The sequence below is a fragment of the Tympanuchus pallidicinctus genome, unplaced genomic scaffold (genome assembly GCF_026119805.1).
Source record: "Tympanuchus pallidicinctus isolate F22 unplaced genomic scaffold, pur_lepc_1.0 scaffold24, whole genome shotgun sequence".
NCBI lineage: Eukaryota > Metazoa > Chordata > Aves > Galliformes > Phasianidae > Tympanuchus > Tympanuchus pallidicinctus.
The window spans coordinates 9,099,875-9,124,970 of NW_026294741.1; the positions used below are offsets into that span (position 1 = coordinate 9,099,875).

The 25,096-nt window shown below is 49.0% G+C and overlaps 3 protein-coding genes across 10 annotated transcripts in view; 2 read left to right on the forward strand and 1 right to left on the reverse strand.

The window, feature by feature from the left end:
* The window catches only part of LOC128083354 (S-adenosyl-L-methionine-dependent tRNA 4-demethylwyosine synthase TYW1-like), a 76,855-nt gene extending 63,534 nt beyond the window's left edge, over positions 1 to 13,321 (reverse strand). For 2 of the 3 annotated variants that reach the window (XM_052688486.1, XM_052688488.1), the window contains exons 1-7: positions 13,240 to 13,316; positions 11,677 to 11,825; positions 10,822 to 10,962; positions 9,982 to 10,083; positions 9,080 to 9,274; positions 7,909 to 8,190; positions 7,035 to 7,157 (exon numbers count right to left, since the gene is read on the reverse strand). In XM_052688486.1, coding sequence (XP_052544446.1) covers positions 7,035 to 7,157; positions 7,909 to 8,190; positions 9,080 to 9,274; positions 9,982 to 10,083; positions 10,822 to 10,962; positions 11,677 to 11,825; positions 13,240 to 13,249 — 1,002 coding nt within the window. In that variant the 5' untranslated portion in view covers positions 13,250 to 13,316. Of the gene's footprint in view, positions 1 to 7,034; positions 7,158 to 7,908; positions 8,191 to 9,079; positions 9,275 to 9,981; positions 10,084 to 10,821; positions 10,963 to 11,676; positions 11,826 to 13,239 lie in introns of all 3 variants that reach the window. The other variant, XM_052688487.1, reaches the window with a different exon arrangement.
* Positions 13,322 to 13,383: 62 nt separating this feature from the next.
* Positions 13,384 to 17,438, forward strand: SBDS (SBDS ribosome maturation factor). Its single transcript, XM_052688835.1, has 5 exons — positions 13,384 to 13,560; positions 14,150 to 14,279; positions 14,824 to 15,024; positions 15,262 to 15,426; positions 16,004 to 17,438. The coding sequence occupies exons 1-5, from the start codon at positions 13,433 to 13,435 to the stop codon at positions 16,130 to 16,132; spliced, it is 753 nt and encodes a 250-aa protein (XP_052544795.1). The 5' UTR covers positions 13,384 to 13,432; the 3' UTR covers positions 16,133 to 17,438.
* Positions 17,439 to 17,547: 109 nt separating this feature from the next.
* On the forward strand, positions 17,548 to 24,442 carry CCDC183 (coiled-coil domain containing 183). 6 transcript variants are annotated; one of them, XM_052688832.1, is made up of 14 exons: positions 17,548 to 19,047; positions 19,463 to 19,584; positions 19,724 to 19,789; positions 20,454 to 20,621; positions 20,695 to 20,799; positions 20,919 to 21,041; positions 21,395 to 21,523; positions 21,614 to 21,674; positions 21,764 to 21,864; positions 21,980 to 22,140; positions 22,593 to 22,758; positions 23,103 to 23,228; positions 23,458 to 23,554; positions 24,195 to 24,442. In XM_052688832.1, the coding sequence occupies exons 1-14, from the start codon at positions 18,981 to 18,983 to the stop codon at positions 24,305 to 24,307; spliced, it is 1,605 nt and encodes a 534-aa protein (XP_052544792.1). In that variant the 5' UTR covers positions 17,548 to 18,980; the 3' UTR covers positions 24,308 to 24,442. The 6 variants fall into 6 exon arrangements, with proteins under 6 accessions (XP_052544792.1, XP_052544791.1, XP_052544788.1 ...); XM_052688831.1 differs by lacking the exons at positions 23,458 to 23,554; positions 24,195 to 24,442 and having other exon boundaries at positions 17,548 to 19,584; positions 22,877 to 23,223; XM_052688828.1 differs by lacking the exons at positions 17,548 to 19,047; positions 19,463 to 19,584; positions 19,724 to 19,789 and having other exon boundaries at positions 19,814 to 20,621.
* Positions 24,443 to 25,096: the final 654 nt, after the last annotated feature.

A 25,096-nucleotide genomic window follows, 5' to 3' on the forward strand; every position in this document is an offset into this window, starting at 1 on the left:
AGTTAGGCATGCGAGGCTGAAGTGAAGCAAGAAAAAGAAAAAGCAGACAGATGGAAAGCAGAACATGACAGCCAAGGAGCAGGGAGCTCAGCAATTCATTCCTCTGCCCTGGATTGAAGCAGGAGGAGGCATGATCAAAACCCCCACGAATCTTCAGTGAAGAACCAAGCAGGAGTTTGTCCATACCTGCTTTACTGTGCAATGCCACAAGGTCCCCTGCACCATTCCAAGCAGCAGGTACCACTCAAAATGCTATTCCAACAGCCCTGCAGCTCAATCCCATCCATGCCCATTTTCTTGCAGGTTCAGCATCGGAATCTTCAGGGATAACACTTCCCAGAATGTATGCACATATGCAGGGCTGCAGAAGAGATTTCGGGCTTGCTTCACAGAGCTGTAATATCACTGCTGTGCTGTAGGGAAGGCTTTTTACAAGCTGTAGTTAAACCAAGCCTCCATTTCACACGCTGCTTTATGGTTCTGTCAACATTTGTTGGAGTTGGGAAGCTTCATTGGACACGCCGTAAAAACGACTGGTTTTCAAAGCAAACAAGAATCAAAACTAAAAGAAATGTGTCTGTTTCCCCCGAAAGGGAGTAGTTTATATTTGAAAACCGGGACATATATTCACATTTTTATTCCTTTCTCCTGCACTACAAGAATCAAAACTAAAACCTAGGAAACAAGATTTAACAAGCATCCTGAAACACCCAGCAAGACTTTCAGCTGCAGCCCATTTTGCTTTCTCACGCAGAACAGAGTACATATTTTCATAGAATTACCAAGGTTGGAAAAGACCTCCAAGACCATCCATTCCAACCTTCATCTACCACCAATACTTCCCCACTACACCACGTCCCTTAGCATCTCGGCACAGTTTGGATACTTCTTTTCAATGGCTCTGTAGAAGATTTCTCCGTTCCATTTCTTTCTTTTCCTTCCAGTTCAGGACTAAGGAAAGGACATTTCATGCCATCACCCATCTTTCAAGCAGCCAAGACACCGCACGCTTTCCTTGCTGGGAGCCCCAGACACAGCTCCCATCCTGGATTGCTCTTCTCAGGAAAGCCACTTGGCCCAAGACTGCAGGAAAGCTTGTGATCAGCTAACTGGAGAGCAGCAAGGACAGATCCTATTTGCACTTCTGCTACTTCCCCAAATAGGAGCCATATGCAAGTCTTTCAAGCACTCAATTAACAGCTCTGGCCTGTAATCTGTTCAATGATTTGCATTAGCCAGCTTTTTGGGACTGTCAGACCAAAGGACACAAGATTATAATAATTATAATCTTACAAAGAATACCTGATTAAACCCAAACGGAAATTGCTTGGTTTCCACTGTAATTAATCTTTGTTAACTGTAAGAAAATATAAACCTGACACCCAAAGCCCTGCTCAGCATCCTTCAAGACCAAAGCCCCACTTTCCAAAGTTAGGAGCTGCTTGGCACTCCATCCCAGTCACGGTGACAGCTGGGTTGAAACAACCCTCTGCACACAGATATTGGCCAACACAAATACAGACCCAGGCTGCCCACTCTGGAGCCACAGCACTTCTGCCCGTGCCAGTAGCCAAAAGGATGAAGCTTTCCCCACGAAAAAGCTTAGCCATGCTATTAGCAGAAAAATCCACAGCGTGGCTTGGCACACACCTAAGCAGTCTGTGCACGCTGTGAGGCTCATCTAGCAGAGCACAGATGCACACACAGGACCTAACACCTTACTCCAACACGCTCCTTTGGCAGCAGATGCTGTGCTCCAAGCCATCACTGCGCTCATCGCTCCTTGGATACAGCAGCAACATCAACAAGCCACCTCCTCCTCACTTCTCCCAGCAATTACCATCAGCAAATAATCATTCTGTGCATTGATTTGTGGACTTCAGCTGTGTTATTTGTCTGGCAAGAACCTCAGAAAATGCACGAGAAAGAAATACCTCGAGAAACACAGCAAAAAGTTGGTGGGAAATGGTAAGCAGATGGGCTGGGCTGCTGCAGGCCAAGCCTGATCACCTCCAGCGACAGACAGAGAACAGAAAAGGCTGCAAATAAAGAGAAAGCTCAATACTCACAGGGACTTCCAACTTCCAGCCCGTTTTGTATCTTTATATCTAACAGCTCTGCCTCACTACCCACTTATTGACTAATTTATAACAGACAAAAGAGCAACAAGGGGTATGGGATCTACCAACCAGCATAGAAATAAGGCTCTTTATTCCTAGACCTCAGAGCTCTCTACAGAGGCTCATCAGGGAGAGACAGTGAGACTGCCCAGGCAGAGGTAACCTTTACCTGGTGGAAAAGGGAAGAAAAATGCTGTACTCCCAGGATTTACAAGTTAAAGTCAAGCCTCAAAATCTCTTTTGCTTGTCTAACATGAAGAATTACAACATATTAAGACATAAAGAAGAAAGACTTAAACACAGGAAGTGGAGAAGGTGAAGCGTCCCTGGGCCTGATTTCAGGGCTAGAAGCAGCCCCTCAGCAATTAAATACTAGTTATTAAAGCTCATTTCAAAAGCTGAGATCACTCTGAATTCCAAGCCAGTGTAGCAGAGGTCAAAATCTGGCCCAGAGACTGGTGAAAATAAGAGCACATTTCCCCCTCTCCCAATGCATCCCTCACCCATTAAAAGTTAGAACAACTTTTTGGGGATCTCTGAAGGCACCCATCATTTTTAACTGTTTCTACATCCGGCAGTTCAGCAGTCTGCCTTTTTCAACTCAGGCAGAACACAGCTACCAGCTTTTGCATGCTCTAGGATCATCTGCTTGTAATGAAGTCACACGCAATATTTTCTGTAAACCCATCAGTAAGCCTTAAAACTCACTGCCTCACGTCAGGCCTGGCTCCAACCAACGTCATTAGAAGTTTCCTCTCCCACAGAGGGCTTTTGGGAGGCACCGAGCAAGGCAGTTCCCAGCCCCAGTGATGGTGAACAGCTCACATTAGGATGGCTTTCTTGGAAGAGGAGCCAAAGTAGATGGGAGAAACCTCCCTCACGGCCAACAGATGCAGCACCTTGCAAGCTTCTTGAACAGACTCTGAGATATACCTTCTTCCCTATGAAGTCAACCTGAGCCTTGTTCTCACACCCTCCCCCCTCCTTTGTATTGATGTTCAGAATGTGACTATCAGCACCATTAAGCTTTGGTTTGGAAAACAGGAGCATTCATCACTGAGCTGTGCCAACAAAACATGCCTATTTGATTACTTCCAGCCCATCCAAAAAAATTAGATTATTATTATTATTACTCCTCATGCTGCAGTTTATAAACATGAAGGTTAATAAAGCCGTTTCATTCCCTGGGAACTAGTCTAGATTGATCTGCCTTTCCAGTTTATCACCATCTCCCAGCTGTGGGAGATAATCTACATTAAGAAATGGTGTCCCTGTGATTAATTGCAGTCTTGCAGGCCACAAACATACCCATTAGATTGCACATTTCACTGGTAAGTGTATTTCAGGGTGCATCAACTTTGGATGACAGCAGAAGCATACCACAACTACACAAGAGTCCATTTGTTACAACACGAACCACTGCCTTCTGCTGCCGCATAAAAGCACCTGTAGAACAGGTCAAGACTTCCAACCTAAAGAAAAAAACCAGGCTGGAATAAATAGATACAGAAGACATCCAGGAGTTAACCAGCCTGTATCTGCAGTCACCAGTCATCAGGGCCCTGGGAAACACAGCTGCTGAGCTTGGATTGACCTCCCAGCCCTCCTTGGGCCACGGCTGGAGTCCACTTCTGGACTGTCATGCTCAAGCACTTCCCTTTATGGAACTGTAGGTGCCTTCTGAACTGAACCAGGTTTGTGCTCTGGTCAGAATCCCACTAAGCATCATCTGCAACAATTTCCTGTGGTAGCAAGCTTCAAAAACTGAAAAACTTAGAAAAATGTGCTGCATTCCAGCAGCTATTAAACAGTCATTAAGCGATAGAAAATGATTTGATAAAGAGTGAAGTTCCCCTTCATACTAAATCATCATTTTATACATTTGAATGATTCCCTTTCAATACCTCCTTCTGCCAGCTTTTTGGCACAGTGTGTAGAAGTAGCACCTTAAACCTCGTGTCTGCATTCCCAACTCAAAAATCCATCTCTTCTCCGGTGCACACAGTGCAACAGCTACCACTATACTCAGCAGGTGGGTTCTGCCATTCACCTCATAAGCCCTGGATCTCAGCTGATCCAAACAAACTGCAAAAACCCAAAAAACCCAGGTAAAACACAAAGCTGTGACATGCAAGAATGCAACAGCCATCAACACATACACAAAACAAGCTGCAAAACAGCTCTGCCTGGGTTTCTATCAAGTCAAGTAGCAGGAAATGAACACAGCATTAAATTAAGATCACCTGCAGAGATTGGAGTAAATATCTTTTAGCTGCACTTGCTACTACAGCCCCACTTTGCTATCCCATAATAGCAGGTCAATGAGCTACAGCTTTTCATCCATCTTGCCTGCTAGTGATCCTCACAAATGGCAGCACGCCTGCGAAGGCCAAAAGATGGATCCTAGAACATTCCAACAGATGAACTCTGTCAGAGTAGGAGGTTCTGCCTCACACATCTCCTGCATGCAGAGGAGTTAATACACAACACTGGAATCCAAAAGGAAAAAAAAGCACACTGGAAATTGCTAGGCATATTTCAAACCCCAGTCACACCGCATGTGAAGTGTGATACAATCCTGGAACACCCACACTTGAACGCAATGGCTTCTACACAGGTGATGCAGAGACCTGTATGTACCTGCCTCCAGAAGCAAAGATCACTGCAGCAACAGATGACATCAGTGTAAAGAATGTCAGAACAATTTCACACTGCTCAGCATCCTGAGAAAGAATCAGTGACCAAAAGGGACAACGCAACCCAACTGAAAACAAGAACCTCTCATTGCACAAATTCATAGATACTACAGTGAGGTAACTTCAGAAAGCCAAAAATGCACTGCATTTGAACAACTGTCCCTCCCAGCCTGGGAGCAAAACTGCCCCAACGCAATGAATTACTTCCACAGACACAGATCATCCTGCTCCTTCTTACCAAGTCTTCAGCACTTATTTTCATTAGAGTAAATAACTGCACCTGTGGGATCTTTTTTTTGTAATTCAAGTGTTCACATGAGCCTGTTGGCAAATGCATACATTCCCCAGGAGATTCACCACTGAGACATTGTTCTTTCTCCCAGCTAATGCTATGGATAGCCATCAGGTCAGGCTCCCTCATGAAATATTCACACAGCTCTACTCTGCTGTCATTCTGGAAACAACACACCTGTCCAAGAAGGCTGAAGACTTACATTGAAGTCATCACTGAAGGCTGTTTCTCCATTACCTGCTCAAGTTACAGCAACGTGAAACCAGAAGTGTAGATCACAAGGTAAACTGCAGGTAGGCAGGTCAGCCAAGCAAAACAGGGCCACTTAACAAGAACTGCACCATTTAGAGTTTCAAAACAAATCCTAGGACAAGTCCTAGGGTAGTGCAATGCAGAGACAAAGAAAAGTTGATCTGCAGAGGCCTTCGTCACATCAGCTGATAACAACTCACATTCAAAGCAGCCAGAACACTGCTATGCAGAAGAAAAGTGCAATTTCCAATCCTCACCACGGTCCCACATAGAGATTTACACTCTAAGAATTGACAACCTGCAGAAGTAAGAGGGCAGTGCTCAGCTGTCAGGGCAGAACATCTCCTGTGATAAGACAGCAGATGGGAACACTGCAGCTTGCAGCTCCAGATAAGCACCTGTGCTCAGACAGAAGCCATCTCAGATCAGTGATAGCACCTGGGTCTGAGGCACAGGAACCTGATCTACACACTGGCACTGCTGCTGCAAACACCCTGCAGTCTTACAGCCCTCTCACCAACCAAGGCACCGAGAAAGCTAAGCCTGCTGTTTGAATCACACCAACCAGAGTTGTGGACTTCAATGAAGTCTTCACCTACTTACAAAACCATACAACACAGATTTCACTACATCAGTGAGTGTGAGAAGCTTTAAGCATTTTATCATTGCAGTCACAGCCGTGGTGTTGCTGTATTTCTATCAGACAGGGAGAACTCAAGGCCTAATTTTTCACAGAACTGCTCGTCTCAAATAATCTCTCATGCCTGCTGCTAAGAAAATACAGTTCCCTTTTTGTCACTGACCTCTAGTGGTGAGCACATACAGGAGAAGCACCACCTCACAGCACAGTTACTGTGAACGACGTTGACCCTTTCCCCATCAACAAGAGAAAAACATACTTTTTTCCCCTTGCAGACCACAGCAGGTAAGATGATATTCTGCTGTTCAGGGATGGAAGCTCTCACCCAGCAGGGTGACTAACCCCTAAGCCAGCAGGGCTACTCCTTACATCTGACTTGAAGGCAAGCAGTGGGTTACCTCCCTCCCACTCCACAGAGTAAGGATCAGAGATCCCTGTACTCTCCTTGTAGCTGCCTTCCCTCCCAGGCCTTCAGCTTGCTGTCACACAAGGTTTGCCTTGATAGGGTCCAGCTGTGTAACCTTGGCTCAGGCTTGCTAGGTTTCAGCAAAGCAATGAGTTGTGCAAGGTAAGAAAGGTAAATTAAGGGTTTGTTGAGATGAAATGCAGCACCTGACTTTAGGGCAGTAGCAAGCAAGACACAGAAGATGCTGCAGCAGCCTGTTGCCACCCCACCTGTACTGCTGGCACTCCACTCCCTCGCCATGACATATCAGCACTGCACACACCTGCTTTTCAGCCAAGTATAACAACAGGATTTGCATTTAGACACAGATAACAGTGGCAGAGTTGTACATTCAGATGTGTGATATTCAGGCTCAGAGCAATGGGTTATGCTGCAGCATTTGCTCAGTGAACAAGGTAAAGCCAGTTAGCAAACAACCAAATGCAACATATCTCCAAGTAGGTTCTTTTCTGGGACAGGTTTGTAAACAGTTCGTGTTTAACTACACACTGCAGGTTTGAATCCAGCAGGCAATATTTTAATCAATAACAAAGACCTGGCAGCTCTGTAATTGCTGTGGTAGCAGTACCTTGGCTTTCTTCATGTGACTCATGATTTTGCCAAGATCTTCAACATCTACAACAGAATCTGTGCCTCCAGCTTCCTCAGCATCAGCTTCCTCCTCGCTGGTGGTTTCAAACAACTCTTCAGCCTGCATAAGTGACCAGAGAAAAGAACAGGAATATATCTGCTGTGACAACAGAAAAACATTCACTCATACTAACCAGTGAAACCAAGTAACACTCAATGAAGAGTGCTGAGAAATACACTATAGGCTGGCAATAACTTCTATAAGATGAGATGCCCTTATTTCTAATGATTCAGTAGCACAGAGACCACATGAAACTCCAAATCCATGATGCTGTATCCCTATCTGATCACGTAAGTGATACAGAAGGATCTGATTCCTGCTGGATGCTACAATGATCTCAATGCCTAAACTCCTGCTTCTCTGGGTACCCCTGCCTGAACAAACAGGAACAGATTACAGGCAGCTCTATTTGGGAGGCCCCTGGGATGCAAACAAAGCGCCTGAGCTTCATCACGTTGAAGTGGGAGCAGGTTAACTGCTCAAAGGCTTCATTCTGGTCATAAGACAAAGCAAAGACTGACTCCCTTGGAGCATCTGTCACAACACACCTCCTCTCACTCAGGCAAAAAGCTCCCTCCTCATATGGAAGCCACTCAGTCTAGTCCACACTAGTCACTGGCTCCTCTTCCTGGATTACTTTGCCTGCTATCCCCCATCTCATACCCCTCTCTCCCTTCTACTCCATACTAAAGATGCATCAAGCCTAAGCCCCTCACAGCACCCCTCTGGCCTGCGGAACAGGAGGAGGAAAAGGTCAAATAGCATTTCAATAAGCACACCAGAAATAAGAACCCATAGATTTTGGCTCTACCTCAGTGTTCTCAACCTCTGGCGCTTCACGTTCACGACTTGAACTCTCCTTATTCTGCTTCCCTTGGGATTTGCACTTCCCTTTCTTGCACTTCCCACTGCAGGGCTTCTTTTCCCCTCTGCAGAGGGCCTGGAGACAACTGAGGAACTTGGATTTCCAGGCTTCAAAGTCAGCTTCAATGCTGCCATGCTTGCTCTGGACCACATTGCAGTCCCCCTCGGCACGAGTCATGATACGCCTGGCACTGAGCATCCACAGCCACCTGTCAATATTTCTTCCAACCTGGGATGGGACAGAAATTGGAGAAACTGAATGAAGACCAAGTGAAAACACGCAATTAAGAAAGCAAAGACAACAGAACTGGTGAGCTATAGCGGCTGCAGGACTGCAAGGCGGGGGTTTCTGGACTCCCCATCACCTGCTGACTCAGACTGTGGACACAAGTCAGTCTGAACATCACCACACACCCTCAGGCTTTAATCTGTAAATCTCTGCTATCATGGTTATGTGACAAGTGAGGTATGGGAACTAGCTTGTGAGGGGCTTACTGACATTCCTCATGGCCTGCAGCTATACAAAGATAACGATCCAGTGGCAAGCCATGCTATTTTGCTCCAAGTTAGGAAAAAAAAAAAACCCAAAAACTAAGTATCAGGCTTAGATACCATCATATTTTACTTCAGGAAACAAAATTAAGATCCACAGAATCTAGGAAAACATATGGAAAGTTGAGAAACATGCTCTAAACTGCAAAGCAAGAGGGCTTCCAGTACTGCATCTTCACAAAGGGCTTCTAGAACTGTATGATAGAAAGCTTTCAAAGCTGGGAAACTAAGTGAATAAGGATTTATCGAGTGTATTCTCATTAGTCATCACTAAAACCACTCAGATTCACACCATGAATACTGGTGTCCTTCCTATTTCAGATGGCAGCACACCTGTTTCAAAGCTGCACTGCCTGTGGCCTAAACCCAATTGCTACCAAGTCCACACAAAGGCTGAAATAGAAGCTGACTTCTCACACTTTCAAATCCTTACCAGCTCACACACCAGTGTATTCTCAGAACAACACCAACCCTAACCACCCACTAGTGCCACTGAGGGTTACTGCAGTCAGGAAGATTTAGCCATTCAGAGGAGCAGAAAAGAAAGAGAATGGGAATACACTCACCGTGTTGTAATGATCAACATAAACTGAGTTTCCCAAGCCAAACACAGCATATCTCAGGCCCTTCAGATACGTTTTGCCAAAGCGGAAGTCATTTGCAGCCTCTTCCAACCACTTGCAGAACCAGGCTGCACTCTCAGTCGGCTGCCCATCTGTGTACGTAGCTACCAGGAACACACAGATGTTCCTGCTGGTTGTCTGTTGTATAATAAAGAGAAAAGGACAGGAAAGATAACTGCAGTTTTCAAAGCACTTTACATCAGGACAAGCACTAATAATACACAGAATTGAAGGAGTCAGGGTGGGGTTTTTTTTGTTAATTGTAGTTGGACTGGAAATGCTGCAGGTAGTGACCTCAGTGGTGAATGCCTATCCTCTATGCAAAGCCTCCCCAAATCAGCCAAGAAATATCAAGCTGTGTTCCTTAGAGACGCAAAAAAACACGACAGCAAAATTTGACATCCACCTTCCCTACCCAACCAACAGCTTCTTGAACAAACTCCTGCAGTGATAACATCTCCCACAGATTCAAGAGGCAACGATCAATATTTACAGATGAAAAATCTATCAAGGATTACTCAGTATAAGCGTGCCTCCACTGAATTCTCTCACTTCAGGCTTTGAAGGCTATGGAGGTCTCACAGTCCATTCATTTGGTGTTCAATCTTTCAGGTGCAGCCCTGCCAGAGCTGCAGAACCAGCTCACACAAAACCAGGGTCAGTATCAGCATATTCTACATGATGCTTTACAGTAACTTTCAAGATCAGTGGTGAGGACTGATGAGCTGTGCTTTCCTACATCAAACAGAAAGCAGTCACACACAGCTCTGGAGACTTCCAGGACAAGAGAAACCACAAGAGGAAAAGAGCCTCAATCTCCAGAAAAGCTCATACCAAGTACCTACCTCCTCTGCTAGGCAATCATCAGGATCATATTCTCCCATGTTAATGACTTCCACAGGCAAATTAAGGCAAGTAACAGCTTCAGCCAAACCCTTTGCAAATCTCTAAAAAGTTAAAGGCAGAAAGTTATCAATGACAAACCCAGCTACAGCAAGTATCAAGGAAACTCTGTGTGCCCAATCATAAGATTTACCACAGTACAGACACTTCAAAATTGGACATTGCACCTCTAATACTTATATTTAAAAAGTGAAACACACTGGATGCTACAACGATCCCAATGCCTGAACTCCTGCTTCTCTGGGTACCCCTGCCTGAACAAACAGGAACAGATTACAGGCAGCTCTATTTGGGAGGCCCCTGGGATGCAAACAAAGCGCCTGAGCTTCATCACATTGAAGTGGGAGCAGGTTAACTGCTCAAAGGCTTCATTCTGGTCATAAGACAAAGCAAAGACTGACTCCCTTGAAGCATCTGTCACAACACACCTCCTCTCACTCTCACTTACATAAAGGCTAATAGCTAACAATTTTACATACACGCAAATTAGCATTTTTGACTAAGTACCCAGAACAGCACTTCTGTCTACAGGAAATATCTGCTAGCAAATTAAGAGTATATTCTAAGAGAAGTCCTAAGCTCAACAATTAACCTCTCTACTACACGCCCTGCTTACAAAGAGAACACTTGTCTTCCTGTTCTGTAGTTTTGAGTCAGCTTTCACATCAGGCACTACTTCCTAATGAGCTTTCCAATAAGCTTTCAGATTTTTACTCAGTGTCTTCGAGGCAAACAACATACTCGAATCTCAACTTCAGAGGTGAAAAAGCAGTAACTTATACCTTTGCTGTGCCAGTCTGAGACCCATAGAAAATCTTCACTCCAGCAACATAGACCTCCTTTGGCTGCAGAGCAGCATATCCATTGACTAGTTTGCCCTCTGCTACCTCAGAAGACAATGGATTCCCATTGGAATTTTCATCCTATGGAAAAAAAAAAAAAAGAACATTGTGTGTCATTCAATCCCTTTTCAAAGTGTCATTCAGCCTACTTGCCCAAAAGCATTTAAAATACAAAGCCAGCATCCAGCTTCTCAGCATTAAGCAAATGCAATAATTACAGTATTCTAGCTTTATACTCTCACAGGAAAAAAAAAAAGCCTAACTGACTACTTAATTGAACTGGGCCACTCTGCAAACTCATCTCACACCCCAGAGCAACAGCGGGATCTGTCAGAAGCCAAGAAATAATTCCTCCCACCTCGTGCAACAGAGCTTCGTTCCAGCATATAAGGAGGCTTTAACATTCTGAATGAGCTAACAACACTCCCATCCTAAAACCAGTTCAGTCTTTCCACTAAGGTCACTGGAAAGACTAACCTGATGCACTGGGCACAAACAGAGCAACTTGCTTTGTGACCGAGCTACTCAGGCTGGCACTTCCCTGCAGCAAAGTGAGAAGCTCTCAGCTGAGATCTGCTCTGCCATGAGAGGAACAAAGGTGTTGTAGTTATCCACACAATACAATCCACACAGGGGGTTGTAACTTCAAATAAGCTACAACTGGGATTTGCAAGAACCAAGGTGAGCCCACCACATCACGCTGCACAAACAGTCACCTTCACTTGTAACTACTACTCCTTTCCACACACAGATTTTGGGTTCTTCTCGGAGGAGTGTACTTAAGCACTCAGTTACCTTCCTCTTGGCTTTGGTAGTGAAGAACTGAATGGCAATCCAAAGGCTGATCCCAAAAGCCATAACAGAATAGATGTAAATTCTGTGCAGCCATAAGGACACCAGGCAAGTGTAGAGAAAATTCCACGTATCCATTGAGACATCTAAACCTGGAATAAACCACATATGTAGCAGAAGCAGGATGAAATTAGAACAAGAAAACCATACTGCTCCCACAAACTCATGCCATCAGCTATTCTCAGGCTCTGCAGAAAACAGCTCTCAGGTGAAGACACCACCACTATTGAAACAAAAACCTCCACCTTCCCAGCAGCACATATGCAGTTCCATCTACCTACCCAAGCAAACATTTTAGGCTATCATACAGAAATACTGGGTTTTTTTCTGATCTAGGACAGGTTCTGATCCAAAGAAAAGCAGAAAACATTCGTACAGTGCTACTGCCTAAAACATCCCTGTGAAACATCAGCTGGAGTTTCCTGGCCTTCATTTCACACAGAACCAACAAATGTAGATCTCTGCAGATGGGAAATGACATTCCAAGGAGGGGAATCATCCTGAGAGAGCCTGCTGCAGAACAGAGACCTTGCACATGCAAGACACTACGCTTCTTCTAACAGGCTTGATAGAGTTTCAAAAACAGACTGAAATCTAGATTCAAACTCAAGTGCTTTCCCAGGCAGCACAGGTGAGGTTTAATTCATAGCTATTGAGACTGTTATGAACTGACTTGAACCATAGAATTGTAGGAGACCTGAGGAGCTCCCCTAGTTCAACCCCATATCTGTTCCCTGCAGCAGGCTGTACAGAGAACTGTCCAGATGGATCTCGAATATCTCTAGAAAAGGAGACACCCCCCCTCCCAGCAGCCAACCCCATGGCTACGGCTGTCTCACGCTAAATTTCAACTACATGATCTTGCAGCCAGGAATGCTGTTTGTGCAACCCCTGCAATTACTTACTGCATAGGAATAAAAATCAAGAGCCTGAATAAGGCTCACTTGCAACACCTACTGCATGAGAAACAGATCGTGGCATCCTGCTGATGTCTGCAGCCCTCCCACGATTCTGGTTTCTGTTTTTTGTTTACAGGCTCAGAGATTGAGTATTTCACAGCAACTGGAAACTTCACCATCGTTTCACCCTCACAACTCTGGATGAGGATCCCAGCCGGGGCACCTCCTGCTCCTAAGCACCGTGCCTCAGCCCCACATTTCCCCACTGAAGTTATACTGCAATAACTACTCCTCTGTGCAGCTCTGCCATTCCCATAACCCAACGCACCCATGAACCCCATGAGGAGACCCTATGCCTACACCTATGCCCCTATCTACGCCCCCACCTCCCTCCAAGGTCAGTCCCTCCACCCACCCCTAATTACCCCACTGGGGGTTGGACCCTCTGCCCTCCCACCCCCCCCTCAGGGCCCCCTACACACACACTAATCACCTTTCGCCAATTACCCCAAGCACACCCCTCTAAAGGAGCCCAGCCCGTAACTCATTACCCCACTGCACCCACACAATTAGTTAATTACCCCGCCCTCCAGCCCCGCGCACCCACCGCCCGCCATGTGCCACCTCCATTCCCTTCCGCCCCCGCCGCTCTCTCCCGTTTCCCATCGGACGGCTTTTTCCTGTGCGCGGTTGGGCGGGGGCCGCGGACAGAGCGACCAATGAAAAGATGCACGGACCGGAAGTCCCACCCCCCAAACGCCGTGAGTGACGCGGGGGCGCAGCCCGGCCGAGCCGCCGCCATGTCCATCTTCACCCCCACCAACCAGATCCGCCTCACCAATGTGGCCGTGGTGCGGGCACGGCGCGCCGGAAAGCGCTTCGAGATCGCCTGTTACCGTAACAAAGTCATGGGCTGGCGCAGCGGAGCGTGAGTGCCTTGAAAGCCCGGCTGTGAGGGGGGGGGGAGGAGGAGGAGGCTTCGCGTGGGGCCTTGCTGCGAGAGAGAGAGCCTGCGGTGGGACTGGTGTGGAGGGGAAGGCTTCCGTGGGGCCCTGTTTGGAGGGGGAGGGCCGGCTTTGTGGGGGGATCCCGGTTTGAAAGGGGAAGCCGCCAGTGAGAGGCATGCGTTGAGAGGAAGGGAAAGCGCCCGGTGAAGACTGGGAGGTTGGAAGTCCGTGGTGGGTTCAAGTTTAAGGGAGAGGGCGGCTCCCGTGGGATAGGCTGTGAGGGAGGGAGGCCTCCGTGGGGCATTGTGAAGGGGAGGGGTCCCCGGTGGGACTCAGATGCGAGGGGAAAAGGCTCTCAGTTTGCAGAGGGAAGGTGCCTGGGGGACACAGCTGTGGGTCTGAAGAAGCCCGGGGATTGCCTCAGCCGGCTGCCTCCACCCAGCTGCTCCCTGCAGCCTTGGCAGCAGTGCCCCAGGGCCACTGTTAGCCCTTAGCAATGGGATTCATTCCTCCCCACCCCGAGTTCGTTGTCATCCCACAGCCCTTTCTAATGCTGCTTTCCTTCACTAGGGAGAAGGATATTGACGAGGTCCTGCAGACCCACACAGTGTTTGTCAATGTTTCTAAAGGCCAGGTGGCAAAGAAGGAAGATCTGGTCCGGGCGTTTGGAACAGATGACCAAACAGAAATCTGTAAAGTGGTAGGTTCTGTGCACTTTGCAATATGTTTATAAAAGCTTGGAGATATACGTGGCGTGCAGAGCTGGTGGGTTGGCGTGTTACTGGAAGGCTTTCGTAGAATGAAGTGTTGATGTATGCAGAAGAATGATTTATCTGTTGAAAGATGGAGCTCTTTGGTGTAGTGTTAAATTTATACATCTCTTAGATGAGAGTTCTGATTATTCTGTACTGCTTTCATGCACTGTTCTCTGCAGACACAGATGAGCTGCAAGGATGCTCAGAGGGCTGGGGCATCGCTCCTATGCAGACAGGCTGAGGGAGTTGGGCTTGTTCAGCCTGGAGAAGATGAGGCTTCAGGGAGAGCTCGTAGCAGCCAGATAGTGCTGCTGCTGTGGGTTTTTCCCCTGACATCTTTCCACCATGTGTCATGGTTGATACACTTATTCTTTTTCTGCACTTGGTGTCTAACCAAAACTTTCCAGCAGTTGTTAAATTTATCACGTTAGGCTTTTCACTCAAATGTTTGGCATTTATTAACCTCTTTATTTTTAATTAACTCTACAGATTCTGTCAAAAGGGGAGTTGCAGGTATCAGACAAAGAACGACAAACACAGCTGGAGCAGATGTTTAGGGACATTGCAACTATTGTGGCTGACAAATGTGTGAACCCTGAGACAAAGAGGCCATACACTGTAATCCTTATAGAAAGAGCCATGAAGGATATTCACTACTCTGTCAAACCAAACAAGAGCACGAAGCAGCAGGTTGGTATTCCCTAGAAATCAGCTTGCACTCAGAGGTGTTGCCTTCAAGTGAAGTTTTGCTATGGATGTTCTTGCAGGAGTAAAAAAGCCCTGTGGTTCAAAGCTGTCACAGGGGTTTCTCAACTGGCTGGAAGCTGAATGATGAGTAGGAGCAACTTCTGATGATGATGTAAATGACAAGTTTTGATCTCTGTGGCATTTTAAATGCTCTTTATCCTTTTCTGAATGTCTCTGCAGGCACTGGAAGTGATCAGACAGTTAAAGGAGACCATGCAAATTGAACGTGCTCACATGAGGTTACGATTTATTCTTCCGGTAAAGGAGGGGAAAAAACTGAAAGAGAAGCTCAAGCCACTGATTAAAGTTATTGAGAACGAAGACTTTCATGATCAGTTAGAAATTGTAAGTGATAAAGCAGATCTTGGCTTTCATATGTGATTTCACCTGTGCAGTGTAGAATTAACGTGGGGAAGTTGTTCAGATAAACTGCAAGGCTACCAGAGATCTCTGGTAGTTCTCTGTGCACAGAGATTGGAAGTCGTTTTGTGGCTCAGAGGTGGCTGGTTCAGGTTGAGGAGAAGCACAGTGTAGTTCCCCTTAGCTGTCATTGTCCTGTCACGTTGATGAGTTTCTCTGCATATATGGAATTTTCCTGTTAATTATTTGGTGGTTCTGGCCTGTATTTTGGCAATAGTTAGCTTTTTAAAAGCAGTTTGTGGTACAGCAAATTTGGTATTGGTAAAAAACAGTTAAGAATTTAGAAACCTACCTGTCCAAGTGTCCAGAATCCTGACTGTGCTGGAACCAAAAGCTTTTGTGAAGATGACTTGATACAGATTGCTTATCAACTCTTCAAAGTAACCAAGTCCTTCTTAGTAACTGAACAATAACAGTTTTTAAAGGAAAATTTAAAAAGGCCTTGAGAAATTGATGAGAATCAAATACTATTGCTTGACTGATGGTCTGTGGTGTATTTCAGGTGTGCCTTATTGACCCGGGCTGCTTCAGAGAGATTGACGAGCTGATCCGGTCTGAGACCAAAGGGAAGGGAACGCTGGAAGTGCTCAGTCTGAAAGATGTGGAGGAAGGAGATGAAAAGCTTGAATAACAAAAAAAAGCCCTGAATAACAAAAAAGCCCTTCTGGAGCACTGCAAACAACTGGCATTAGCCACTCCTTTCTGTTGAGCCTTCTTGTTTTGTTTCTCCAACCCCTCGCTGCCAAATACCTTCTGACACACACGAACCCTTTGGGATTTTTCCATGCGGTGGTTTGGTGTTTTTTATTTTTTTAATCGTTTTCCACTTGGTTTACAGGTGATTTGCCTGTAGGAACCTTTGGTGTCAGAGTTGCACTAATGAGAATTAAGACTCGATAGGGAGTTTAGCTTTGGTGAATGTTAAGGGTTGCTGATGGAGGTGTTTGACTGATAGGGTGCCAAACACGTTTGCTTTGAGCTGCCAGTGCTGAGTGGAAGGCTGCACAGGGGGGTTTGGATGTGGGGAGAGGGAAAGAGAGACACATTTTCACTTTCAGGCAAGTGCAAAGCGTGGGTCGTGTCTGCTGATCTCTTGGCAGCATGAAAACTGATGTAGACACCCATAATTGGCTGCCTAATAATTACAGTAATTTAAAGGACCGTTCTTGTGTATTTCCTATCACTGGGTATAACAGTACTTGCTAACTTAGAGAAAACGTTCTCCAAATAATTTATTCATAAAATATATTTAGCTACATTGGTGAGGGAAAAAAGAAATAATAATTATCATCTATTTATGTATTACAGATACGGAAAGAAAGGACTATTTTTGTTGTAGCATAGGAGCTGCCCCTGGCTGCAGTGCTGCGTTTGGAGGCTGAAGGCATAGGCTGCATTTCTGAGCTGTTGTCATTCATGGGATGAAATGAAGCGGATCTCTCCCAGGCAGTGGCCTCTGGCTGTTGTGCCAGACAGGCTTTTGTTGGGCCCTCCTTCCCTCGTGGTAGCTGTCCTTTATCCTGTGGCTTTCTATGCTTCTTTCTAGCACAGCATTTCCAGCCGGCTCCCGAGGCCCAGCACTCTGAGTGGCTTTGTGAAGGCTTCTTTCAGCTGTGCCAAACGAGTGCTTTCAATTTTAAATTGGGAATCTCAAACAAGAGGGGGAAAAGAGGACAGAAGCTGGAAAGGTACTAAAAATACAGTAAGAAAATACCTGGTACACAGCCCTGTGTGTCTGAAGGCTGAGCCTGCAGGAGTTTCAGGGGAGCCTTTGGTATTCATGAGCCTGTTTTCATGCTGATAATACACAGCGAGTTGGGATTTGTGAGCTGGCCAACCACTGGATCTCTGCTTCACATGAATCTGTGCTCTGTTCATTCCTTGCTGGTAATTTACCTTTTCTATGACAATTAAATGGAGCTGTGGTTTGTACTCTTCATGTGACCTTTTCCTTTGTACCGCTGACAGATGCTGTGAGTTGATGTGGGGAGAGTTGAAGTCAGCCAGAGAAGGATTTGAAATGTCAGATGACAAGGAGCCTAGATCCTCAGTGAGGGGCTTCATTTTTGAAATTGCAGCCTGTGAACGTGAGCTTGTGCAAGGTTGGATTTAATTTCCTCAGCAGTTTTGGGATGACTTGCCAATGTGGAGCCTGCGTTTTGCTGAAGGGTAATGAGATGGAGATTCTTGAACCATTTGATCAGTTTTAAAATGCTTTCTGTTGCCCCAAGGACAGCTTGCTGTCCTGCTTAAATGCTGCCTAGGAAAGTTTAGAGGTGTAATTGATGTACTTGTGAGGTGGACAGGAGTTTAAACGTGGAGATCTGGACCTGTGTGGATAGGCAGGCAACTTTCTCCATGTGTGCAAGCCCTTAACTGCCTGTCTTCTTGTGCATTCTTTATGAAAAGGATGGAAATGCTGCTATGTAACCTGTCCCTGGCACTTGGAATTAAGATGTAATCCATAAATCTGCAAAAGAGATGCTGAGCAAGAACCTCATGCAGCGTCGTGTTGGTTGATTTGATTTCACAGTTGTGTAATTTCTTTGGGTTTTATGCTCTTAGAGTGCAGGAGGATGGCTGCAGGTTAAGGACCTCGAGTTACAGAAACGTAATCTAAGCTGATTTATGAGCTTGGTGCTAGGAAGTCAGTTTCCAGATAGTCTTTTTCTACAAATCAAATGCTGAGGATTTTCTCTGGTAGAGGGAGATTGATTTTATTTATAAACATGCTCGCATTTCTTGTCATGTTTGTATTTCAGCAAGAATGGATGGTAAGCATCAAAATAAATACCAGTATTGGCAGCTGTTCTTTCCATTTTTGACTTTTGCCCATTTCAAGAAGGAGCGTAACGGTTCCAGGGCTAATTAACAGAGATTTCCAAAGATACTTACACAGATCATAACAGTCATCTCTGTTGTGCAGGCAGCATTGAGGTGAGACAAAAAATTGTCACACAGACTCTGAATTTCTCACGAGGGAGAAATGGGAGCTGAATCAAGGGGGGAGGGGGGACAAGAAGAATGCAGTGAACAATTAGCAGGCAATAACTCATCTTTCCTGATCTGATGGCCCCAAGCCATCCTCTGTACAGTGCTGAGACGCCCCTGCAGTAAAGCAGCCCTTCCTTCTGGGTGTGCCCTGGTTCCTGGTGGGGCTGGGCAGGTTGGAACTGCCGTAGTCATGGTGACTGGGTGGTGAGCGTGGTCTCAGTCTGCGTCCCTGCTTCTCAGAGCTCAGTAATTGCTTAAAATTGCTTTGCGCCCTGCAGAAGCGGAGGGGAAGGGGCTGTGAGTGCTGTGCTGGAGCTGTCGGGGCAGTGAGCAAGCAGGGGGTGCCAGAAGGCCGGCGCAGGGCGTGCAGCGCCTGGAGGAGCCGTGGTGCTGGTTCTGTTTGAGGTCACAGACTGCTTCCAACAGACGGGGGCTGCAGCAACTGTCGCACACACTCTGAATCCGCAGGCAGGACTGCTGGCACCATGCAGGGCCGCAGGGCAGACATGAACCAGCAGATCCAGGAGCTGCGCAACATCATTGCCTTGCAAGGTGCTGCTCTTACATTGCATTGCAGGGACAGCCCGTGCAGAGCTGAATCCGTGGGGGCTCTGGGGTGCAGGAACGCGTGCACTGGTTGAGGGGTAGTGACTTGGTGGCTTTGGACATTGGTCTCCAGTGTGAAGCTCAAACGAAATGGGTGACATTCCCACAGGAGACAGAATCTGCAGCGGCTTCCTGTTCCCGTGGGCGCAGTGACTGGAGAAAGGGGGCGTCAGGTTGCCTCTGGGGCTCAGTGGGGCCTAGGCACTAGGGAAGCAGCATTTGGCCCAGAGTCCCATGTCTCTGCCTGGCCACTGTCCTTTCCCCATTTCCCAAGCCTCTGGGGCAGAGGAGGGGACTCGTGTTCAATGCGGGGCAGCAGCAGTGGGTGGTGTGGCACTAACGGCTCCTTAACATCCTGCAGAGCAAGGAAAAAAGTTTTCCAGGCAGTTGTCTGAGGAAAAGCATAGGCAGAACAAAGATCTGCTTTCCCGGCTGCACGGGAGGTTGCGGGAGGACATCCATGCACTGGACATTGCCCAGAAGGTACCTGCCATTCCTGACAGATGCCCCCCTGCTCCTCTGCTGGGTCCCTCCAGGAGCAAACGCCAGCCGTGTAGAGCAGCAGTAGGCAGTGATGGTGCCCTGACAGACGCTGATCTCTCTGTCTCTCTCCTGCCTGCAGCATGACCAGCGCATCATGTCTGAGTTTTGCAGAGCACAGAAGTACTTGTGTGGCAAAACTGTGCAGGTAACAGGAAGGGGTCTGCCTGGCAGCAGCTGGGAACAAGTGCTCACAGGAGTCCTTGGGCCAGCATCCCCCCCCCAGGGCTGGTGCTGTGAGACCTAGGGTTTGCACGGGTCCCATCCCATGAGAAATGCTTGTTGTGTTGTAGGAGCCATCAGTATAAATATCTTCCAGCTCTTTGAGCAGCTCCCCAGCAGAGCTATGGCTGTCCTGCCTGCATTGTCTGCTGGGCTCCTGCAGGGCTGCACCCTGGGGAGCAGCATGCTCTCTCTGCCTGTCCCAAGGTCACAGCCCAGCTAGATGCCCATGGACTATGCCGGAGGAGCCAGGGCATCCCAGAGGATCTGCTTTGCCCAGGGGTTTCTTGCAAGGGCAGAGCAGTGCCATCACATGCTGCCAGCATCTATATCTGGGGTGTGATCGATTTATTTTAATTGATGCTCGCTCAGTCCTGGGTCTGCATTCTGCGTCCTGCAGAATCCTGGCTCTGGAAAGCCATCAGCACCCACTTCTGCCTTGCTCTGCTGCTTGGGGCAAAGCTCTCCCACACTCAGCCCAGCCTGGGACTTACCATGTCCCAGCGTCCCCAAGTCCCCAAGCCTCTGACTTCTGCCCTGGAATGAGGTTCAGGCAGGTCCAGCCCACGAGCTCCTGCATGCCCATCCAGGGGGCCCGAGAGAAGCTCCGGAGCAGCATCTTCGACCGGGTGAATGCCTGCAACATGCTGCTGCACGAGGTGAAGCAGAGGAGCCAGGCTCGGGATGCACTGCGGTGGCAGCTGCAGCAGCTGCTGGATGTCAGGATCAATGACAAGAGGCACCAGGAGCAAGTGCAGGTACACAGATCCTTCCCAATCCCAGCGCTGCCCAGGCTCAGCACGCCGGGTCACCCCATGTCCCACTCTGTAGATGATTCGCCAGCTGGAGAACAACATTGAGAAGATGCACATGAAAATCCACGCCGGGCAGAAGGTGACCACGCTGTACCTGGCACTGCGGGATGTCCTGAAGAAGGTGAGCTGCCCCTCACTGTCCCCACTGTGTGACAGGGCTGCTCCTCTGCTGAGGACGTCTCACGGAGGTTTGTTTGACCCACGTCTCAGTGGGTGACATGCAATGGCTCTGTGCTGCAGGAGCTGGACTATCTGCTTCTGCATCTGGAGCTGCTGTACACCATGGTTGGGGCGTACCACGGGGAGGTGCAGGACAGGGAGCTGATGGCTTCGGGTGCTCTCAGAGCCAGTGACATTACCAAGGTGAGAACAGCCCCAGGTCGCCTTGGGGCCTTCTCCAATGCCCCAAATCCCCACAGTGGCTTAGCACGAATCGCCCCATTTGCCCAGGCTAGTACATCTTCCTGGAGTAAATTGCAGAAATTTATTTCAGCAAAAAGCTGGGATTGCCCATGGCATGCAGACGCCTTCATAGCTTCTCTGTATCTGGCTGTCAGCTGCCCTGGGCTGGGCCCTACGTGTCCTCTGTCCTTCCTGCTTTCCTACACAGCCCCTTTATGCAGCAGTCTGCTTTGGCCATCCCAGAAATCCAGCTGGCCCACAAAGGTCCTTCCAGCTTTGACTTTTCCTTTCTCTCCGGCTCTGCTGTGCTCCAGAAGGACCTGGCCATGCTGGAAACCCGATTCTTGGCAGAGGAGGAGGACAGACACCGCATCCTGTCTGCCCGGAAGGTGCAAACTGACTGGCTGTGGCTCAAGGAGGCAAGCAAAAAGCACTCAAGAGCGGTGAGTGGGTGGCAGCTGGGGCAGGGCAGCAGCTCGGACCACCCTCCGTGGGTGCAAGCAGCACAGTGGTGACAATGGATGTCCTTTCAGCAAGCCAGGTATGACCTGGCTGTGGACTTCCCCTCCCTGCTGATGCAGGACTCAGCGCTGGGTGAGTACTTGGCAGTGCACAGGGTTACGGCTCGGGTTTGAGGAGGGAGGAGGAGAGTTCCATCCCCTGGTGCCCTTCCTCCCACCCAGGCTCCCAGCTACAAGCCACTAGGTCACAGATTGAGCACGAGTCCTTTGTGACGGCGGAGGTGGAGAAGGCCAAGGCTGCGGTGCAGTGCTCCCGTGTCTGGGTAAGGGAACAACCCACCCTGGGCAAAACCCTTCTGCCAGCACCTGAGCCCTCTGCTCGTGGTCTCATCTGAGGTTCTGTCCTCGTGGCTGAGCCCCTGCACCGTCCCTTGGCAGGACATCACCAGCAGGCTGCTGGCACAGCAGAAGTCCACAGCAGAGCTGGAGCAGCACATCAGAGCCTGCAAGGAGAAGCGGCGGGCACTGAAGGACACGCTGCAGGAACTGGAGCTGAAGCACGCCAAGCTGAAGTTCCACCAGCCCCCAAGTGCTATCAGGTGCTGCCATGGCCTCGGGACACAGCCAGATGCAGATGCTCTGGGCAGTATTGACACATCCTCCTATCACCTGGGCATGGGGACGTCCATGTCCCAATAGGTCCTCCTGCATCAGGAGCTTTGTTCAGTAGGGTGCTCCTCCCAGCACAGCATCCAGAGCTGGGACAGCAGGGACGCAAGGCGAGGAGGGATGGATGAGGTCCTGCAGAGCCTTGGTGGCAGCAGGTCCTGAAGCCGTGATGTGGAGATACCCCTCAAACCCAGCCTGCCCAGTCCCAGCACACTGCTGGGCACGTGCAGGACCCTTCTTCCCATTCTGCTCTGTGAGGTGGCATCACTGGCCCTTGAGCCTGCTCTGCTCCATAGTGTTGGGTCCACGTGGGCAGCCTGTACAGCACATTGGGGTATGTCTGCACATGGACACCCAGAGGGACGTGTGTGGGTCTGGGCAGCTGCAGGAAGCTGGAGGCAGAGCTACGGGTGCGCCTGCAGCAGGAGGAGGCCCGGCTGGAGCAGGCACGAGCCCAGTATGTGAGGAACCAGGAGCTGCTGCTGCAGTTTGAGAACGGCCTCGACAACCTCATTGTCCGTCTGCATGGCATCAACGTGCCTGAGCAGGTATGGGGTGTGCAGAGAAGCTGGGGACACAGTGCCACCAGCTGCTCCTGCCTGTCTCCACCGTGTGTCCTCTCCCCAATGCAAGACCCATGGCAAGAATCATTTCTTACTACCACAGGATGGGTTGGAGGGGATCTCGAAGGCCATCCAGTTCCAACCCTCCTGCCATGGATTGAGTGTGCTCCACCAGCTCAGGCTGCTCAGGGCCCCATCCAGCCTGGCCTTGCACACCTCCGGGGATGAGCATTCACTGCTGCAGCGCATCACTGTGGCACTTGGTGCAGCCACCATCACCCAAAGCAACTCGCTGTCCCCATCGTGGTTGTCTTTCTCTCTACCTGCAGGATCTCACCGTCGAGTTCAAAGGGGTGGATGAGAAGCTGCAGCACTGCAGGCAGAAGCTGCAGCACCTGGCCCAGCGCGTGAGCTCCCTGCCTGCCCACAGCTACAGCCCTGATGAGGACAATGAGGTGCTTGGATGCTCTGTCCTTGCTCTGGTCTTTGGGGGTCCCCACTTGTGGCTCTGTGGCACAACCCAAGGTGTCCTCCCTGCTGGAAGAATGGAGGTGACCCTGGGGAAAGGGTGGGATAGTGCTGGACACTGTGGAGTGTCCTCTTCCCAAGGGACATCAAGGTGGGACACTCCTCATGTCCTAACACCCGCCTTCCCTTTGGCAATTAATTCTAAGTCTTTCACAGACTTTTGTGAAGGTCAGGAATTTAATGGAGAAAACGACTGCGGGAGAGCCATGGAACCTGAAGATTCCCTTGGAGGACATAGGCTCAGGGGTGCAAGGTAAGTGAGCACAGCAGGGACATGTGCCCAGGGCTGGGCAGTGGCTGTGGGACATCTGGGTGTCCTGTGCTGCCTTCCTCTGTCCCATCAGACCCCAACCCATGAACTGTGTCTGTCTGCAAGGCTTTGAGGGTAGGTTTTGGGACTGGAGAAGAGTAAAGGCAGCTGGTGAACGGGTGGGTGAGTGCTGAACACTATTAGGAAGCAAGCAGAGCAGCTCTGGGGCAGGGGGTGGGGTTGCTGTGTGTCTTCATCAGCCAAATAAGGGATTTCAGCATCACCTGAGTGGGAAAACAGACCAGTGCTTGGCTCTATGAAGCCTCACCTCCTGTGGGACACTTGGAGGAGTTGAGTTTTCAGCTGCTTACCACCTTTTTATGATCAAAGCAGGACCTGTGACCAGCACCTCATGGCTCCAGCCCTCTATGGGAAGCCCCAGCAGTGTCAGGGATGAACCACTGCGGTGCCAGGGGATTAGGGTTAGGGTCAGGGGATGCTGAGAAGGGAAAACCCAGCGGGCAACACCTGTGCTGGAGATGCTACCAACCCTCTGAGATTGGTGGCTCTCCCTGGGGATGCAGGCATGGCAGAGGAAGCCTCACAACCCCCTAAGCCCACTCCTCTCTGCTTTCTCCCTCAGCTCCCTCTGATTTTGTTGATGAAGACCACGACCCGGTTCCCACCCGGGAGGACATCAAGAAGCAGGGGCTGAGCCTGATAGAAAGCAGGATGAGAAGCAGCAAGAGGAAGTAGCGATTGCTGCCCCGGAGCTTCTGATGCCTCTCCTTTTCCCAGCAGGTTTAATAGAGCAGAGCTTTCTCATTCCCTCCAAGTCTGTGGTAAAGCTGGAAAGGGAGAGCTGGGAGGTGGTTCTGGCACACTGCTCTCACCCACCTGGGGACAGACTGCGGTGGGAGCAGCTTTCCCAGCCAGAGCAAAGCCATGGGTAGGCTGGCTGGTTTTCTTCCCCCTGGATTTTGGGATGCCAACACCTATTCAAGGCTCTGCAGAAAGCCAAGGACACTGACCGGTGGAAGGGCACACAGCCTACTGCTATCCAAGGCCTCTGAGGCTGCTATGGGGAGATGTATGGCTGGGGAAGGAGGGGAATTCAGGATGGGTGCCCCAATGTCCCTGCAGAGGAGAGCAGGGGCAGGGCTAAGAATCAGATGAAGGCCCCAGTGCAGAGCTGTCTAACCTCTTCATGGACCTCTCGTGCCTGCTTCCTCCTCTGCTGCCTGTGCACACATCACTCAGCTCCCACTGCCTGTCCTACACTCAGAGCAAAGTCTGGGCAGCAGCTCAGAGGTGACATCTTCCCCACTGGGCAGCACAGAATGGGTCACAGGCACCTGGCTCCGCCAGGAGGCATTTTGTTCTCTGCAAGCAAAGGCACACATCAAATAGTGCTGCAAATAGATGGTGCTGTTTCTCCAAATACAGCCAACAGCAGAGGCCTGTAGTCCCTGCTGGAGACCCAGCAGCGTTTACCCACCCCTGCTCTCAGGGGGACGTCATCACCGTCACCTCCACTCGGTCCCT

What these genes read in the sequence shown, in the direction of transcription:
- SBDS (XM_052688835.1), top strand. Translation starts at nt 13,433, where the DNA reads ATGTCCATCTTCACCCCCACCAACCAGATCCGCCTCACCAATGTGGCC. An exon ending in AAACAGAAATCTGTAAAGTG is followed by an intron (nt 14,280 to 14,823) that starts GTAGGTTCTGTG and finishes TTAACTCTACAG; the next exon opens with ATTCTGTCAAAAGGGGAGTT. An exon ending in ACAAGAGCACGAAGCAGCAG is followed by an intron (nt 15,025 to 15,261) that starts GTTGGTATTCCC and finishes ATGTCTCTGCAG; the next exon opens with GCACTGGAAGTGATCAGACA.
- CCDC183 (XM_052688827.1), top strand. Translation starts at nt 20,100, where the DNA reads ATGCCGGAGGAGCCAGGGCATCCCAGAGGATCTGCTTTGCCCAGGGGT. An exon ending in GGCACCAGGAGCAAGTGCAG is followed by an intron (nt 20,622 to 20,694) that starts GTACACAGATCC and finishes CCCACTCTGTAG; the next exon opens with ATGATTCGCCAGCTGGAGAA. An exon ending in GCAAAAAGCACTCAAGAGCG is followed by an intron (nt 21,524 to 21,613) that starts GTGAGTGGGTGG and finishes ATGTCCTTTCAG; the next exon opens with CAAGCCAGGTATGACCTGGC.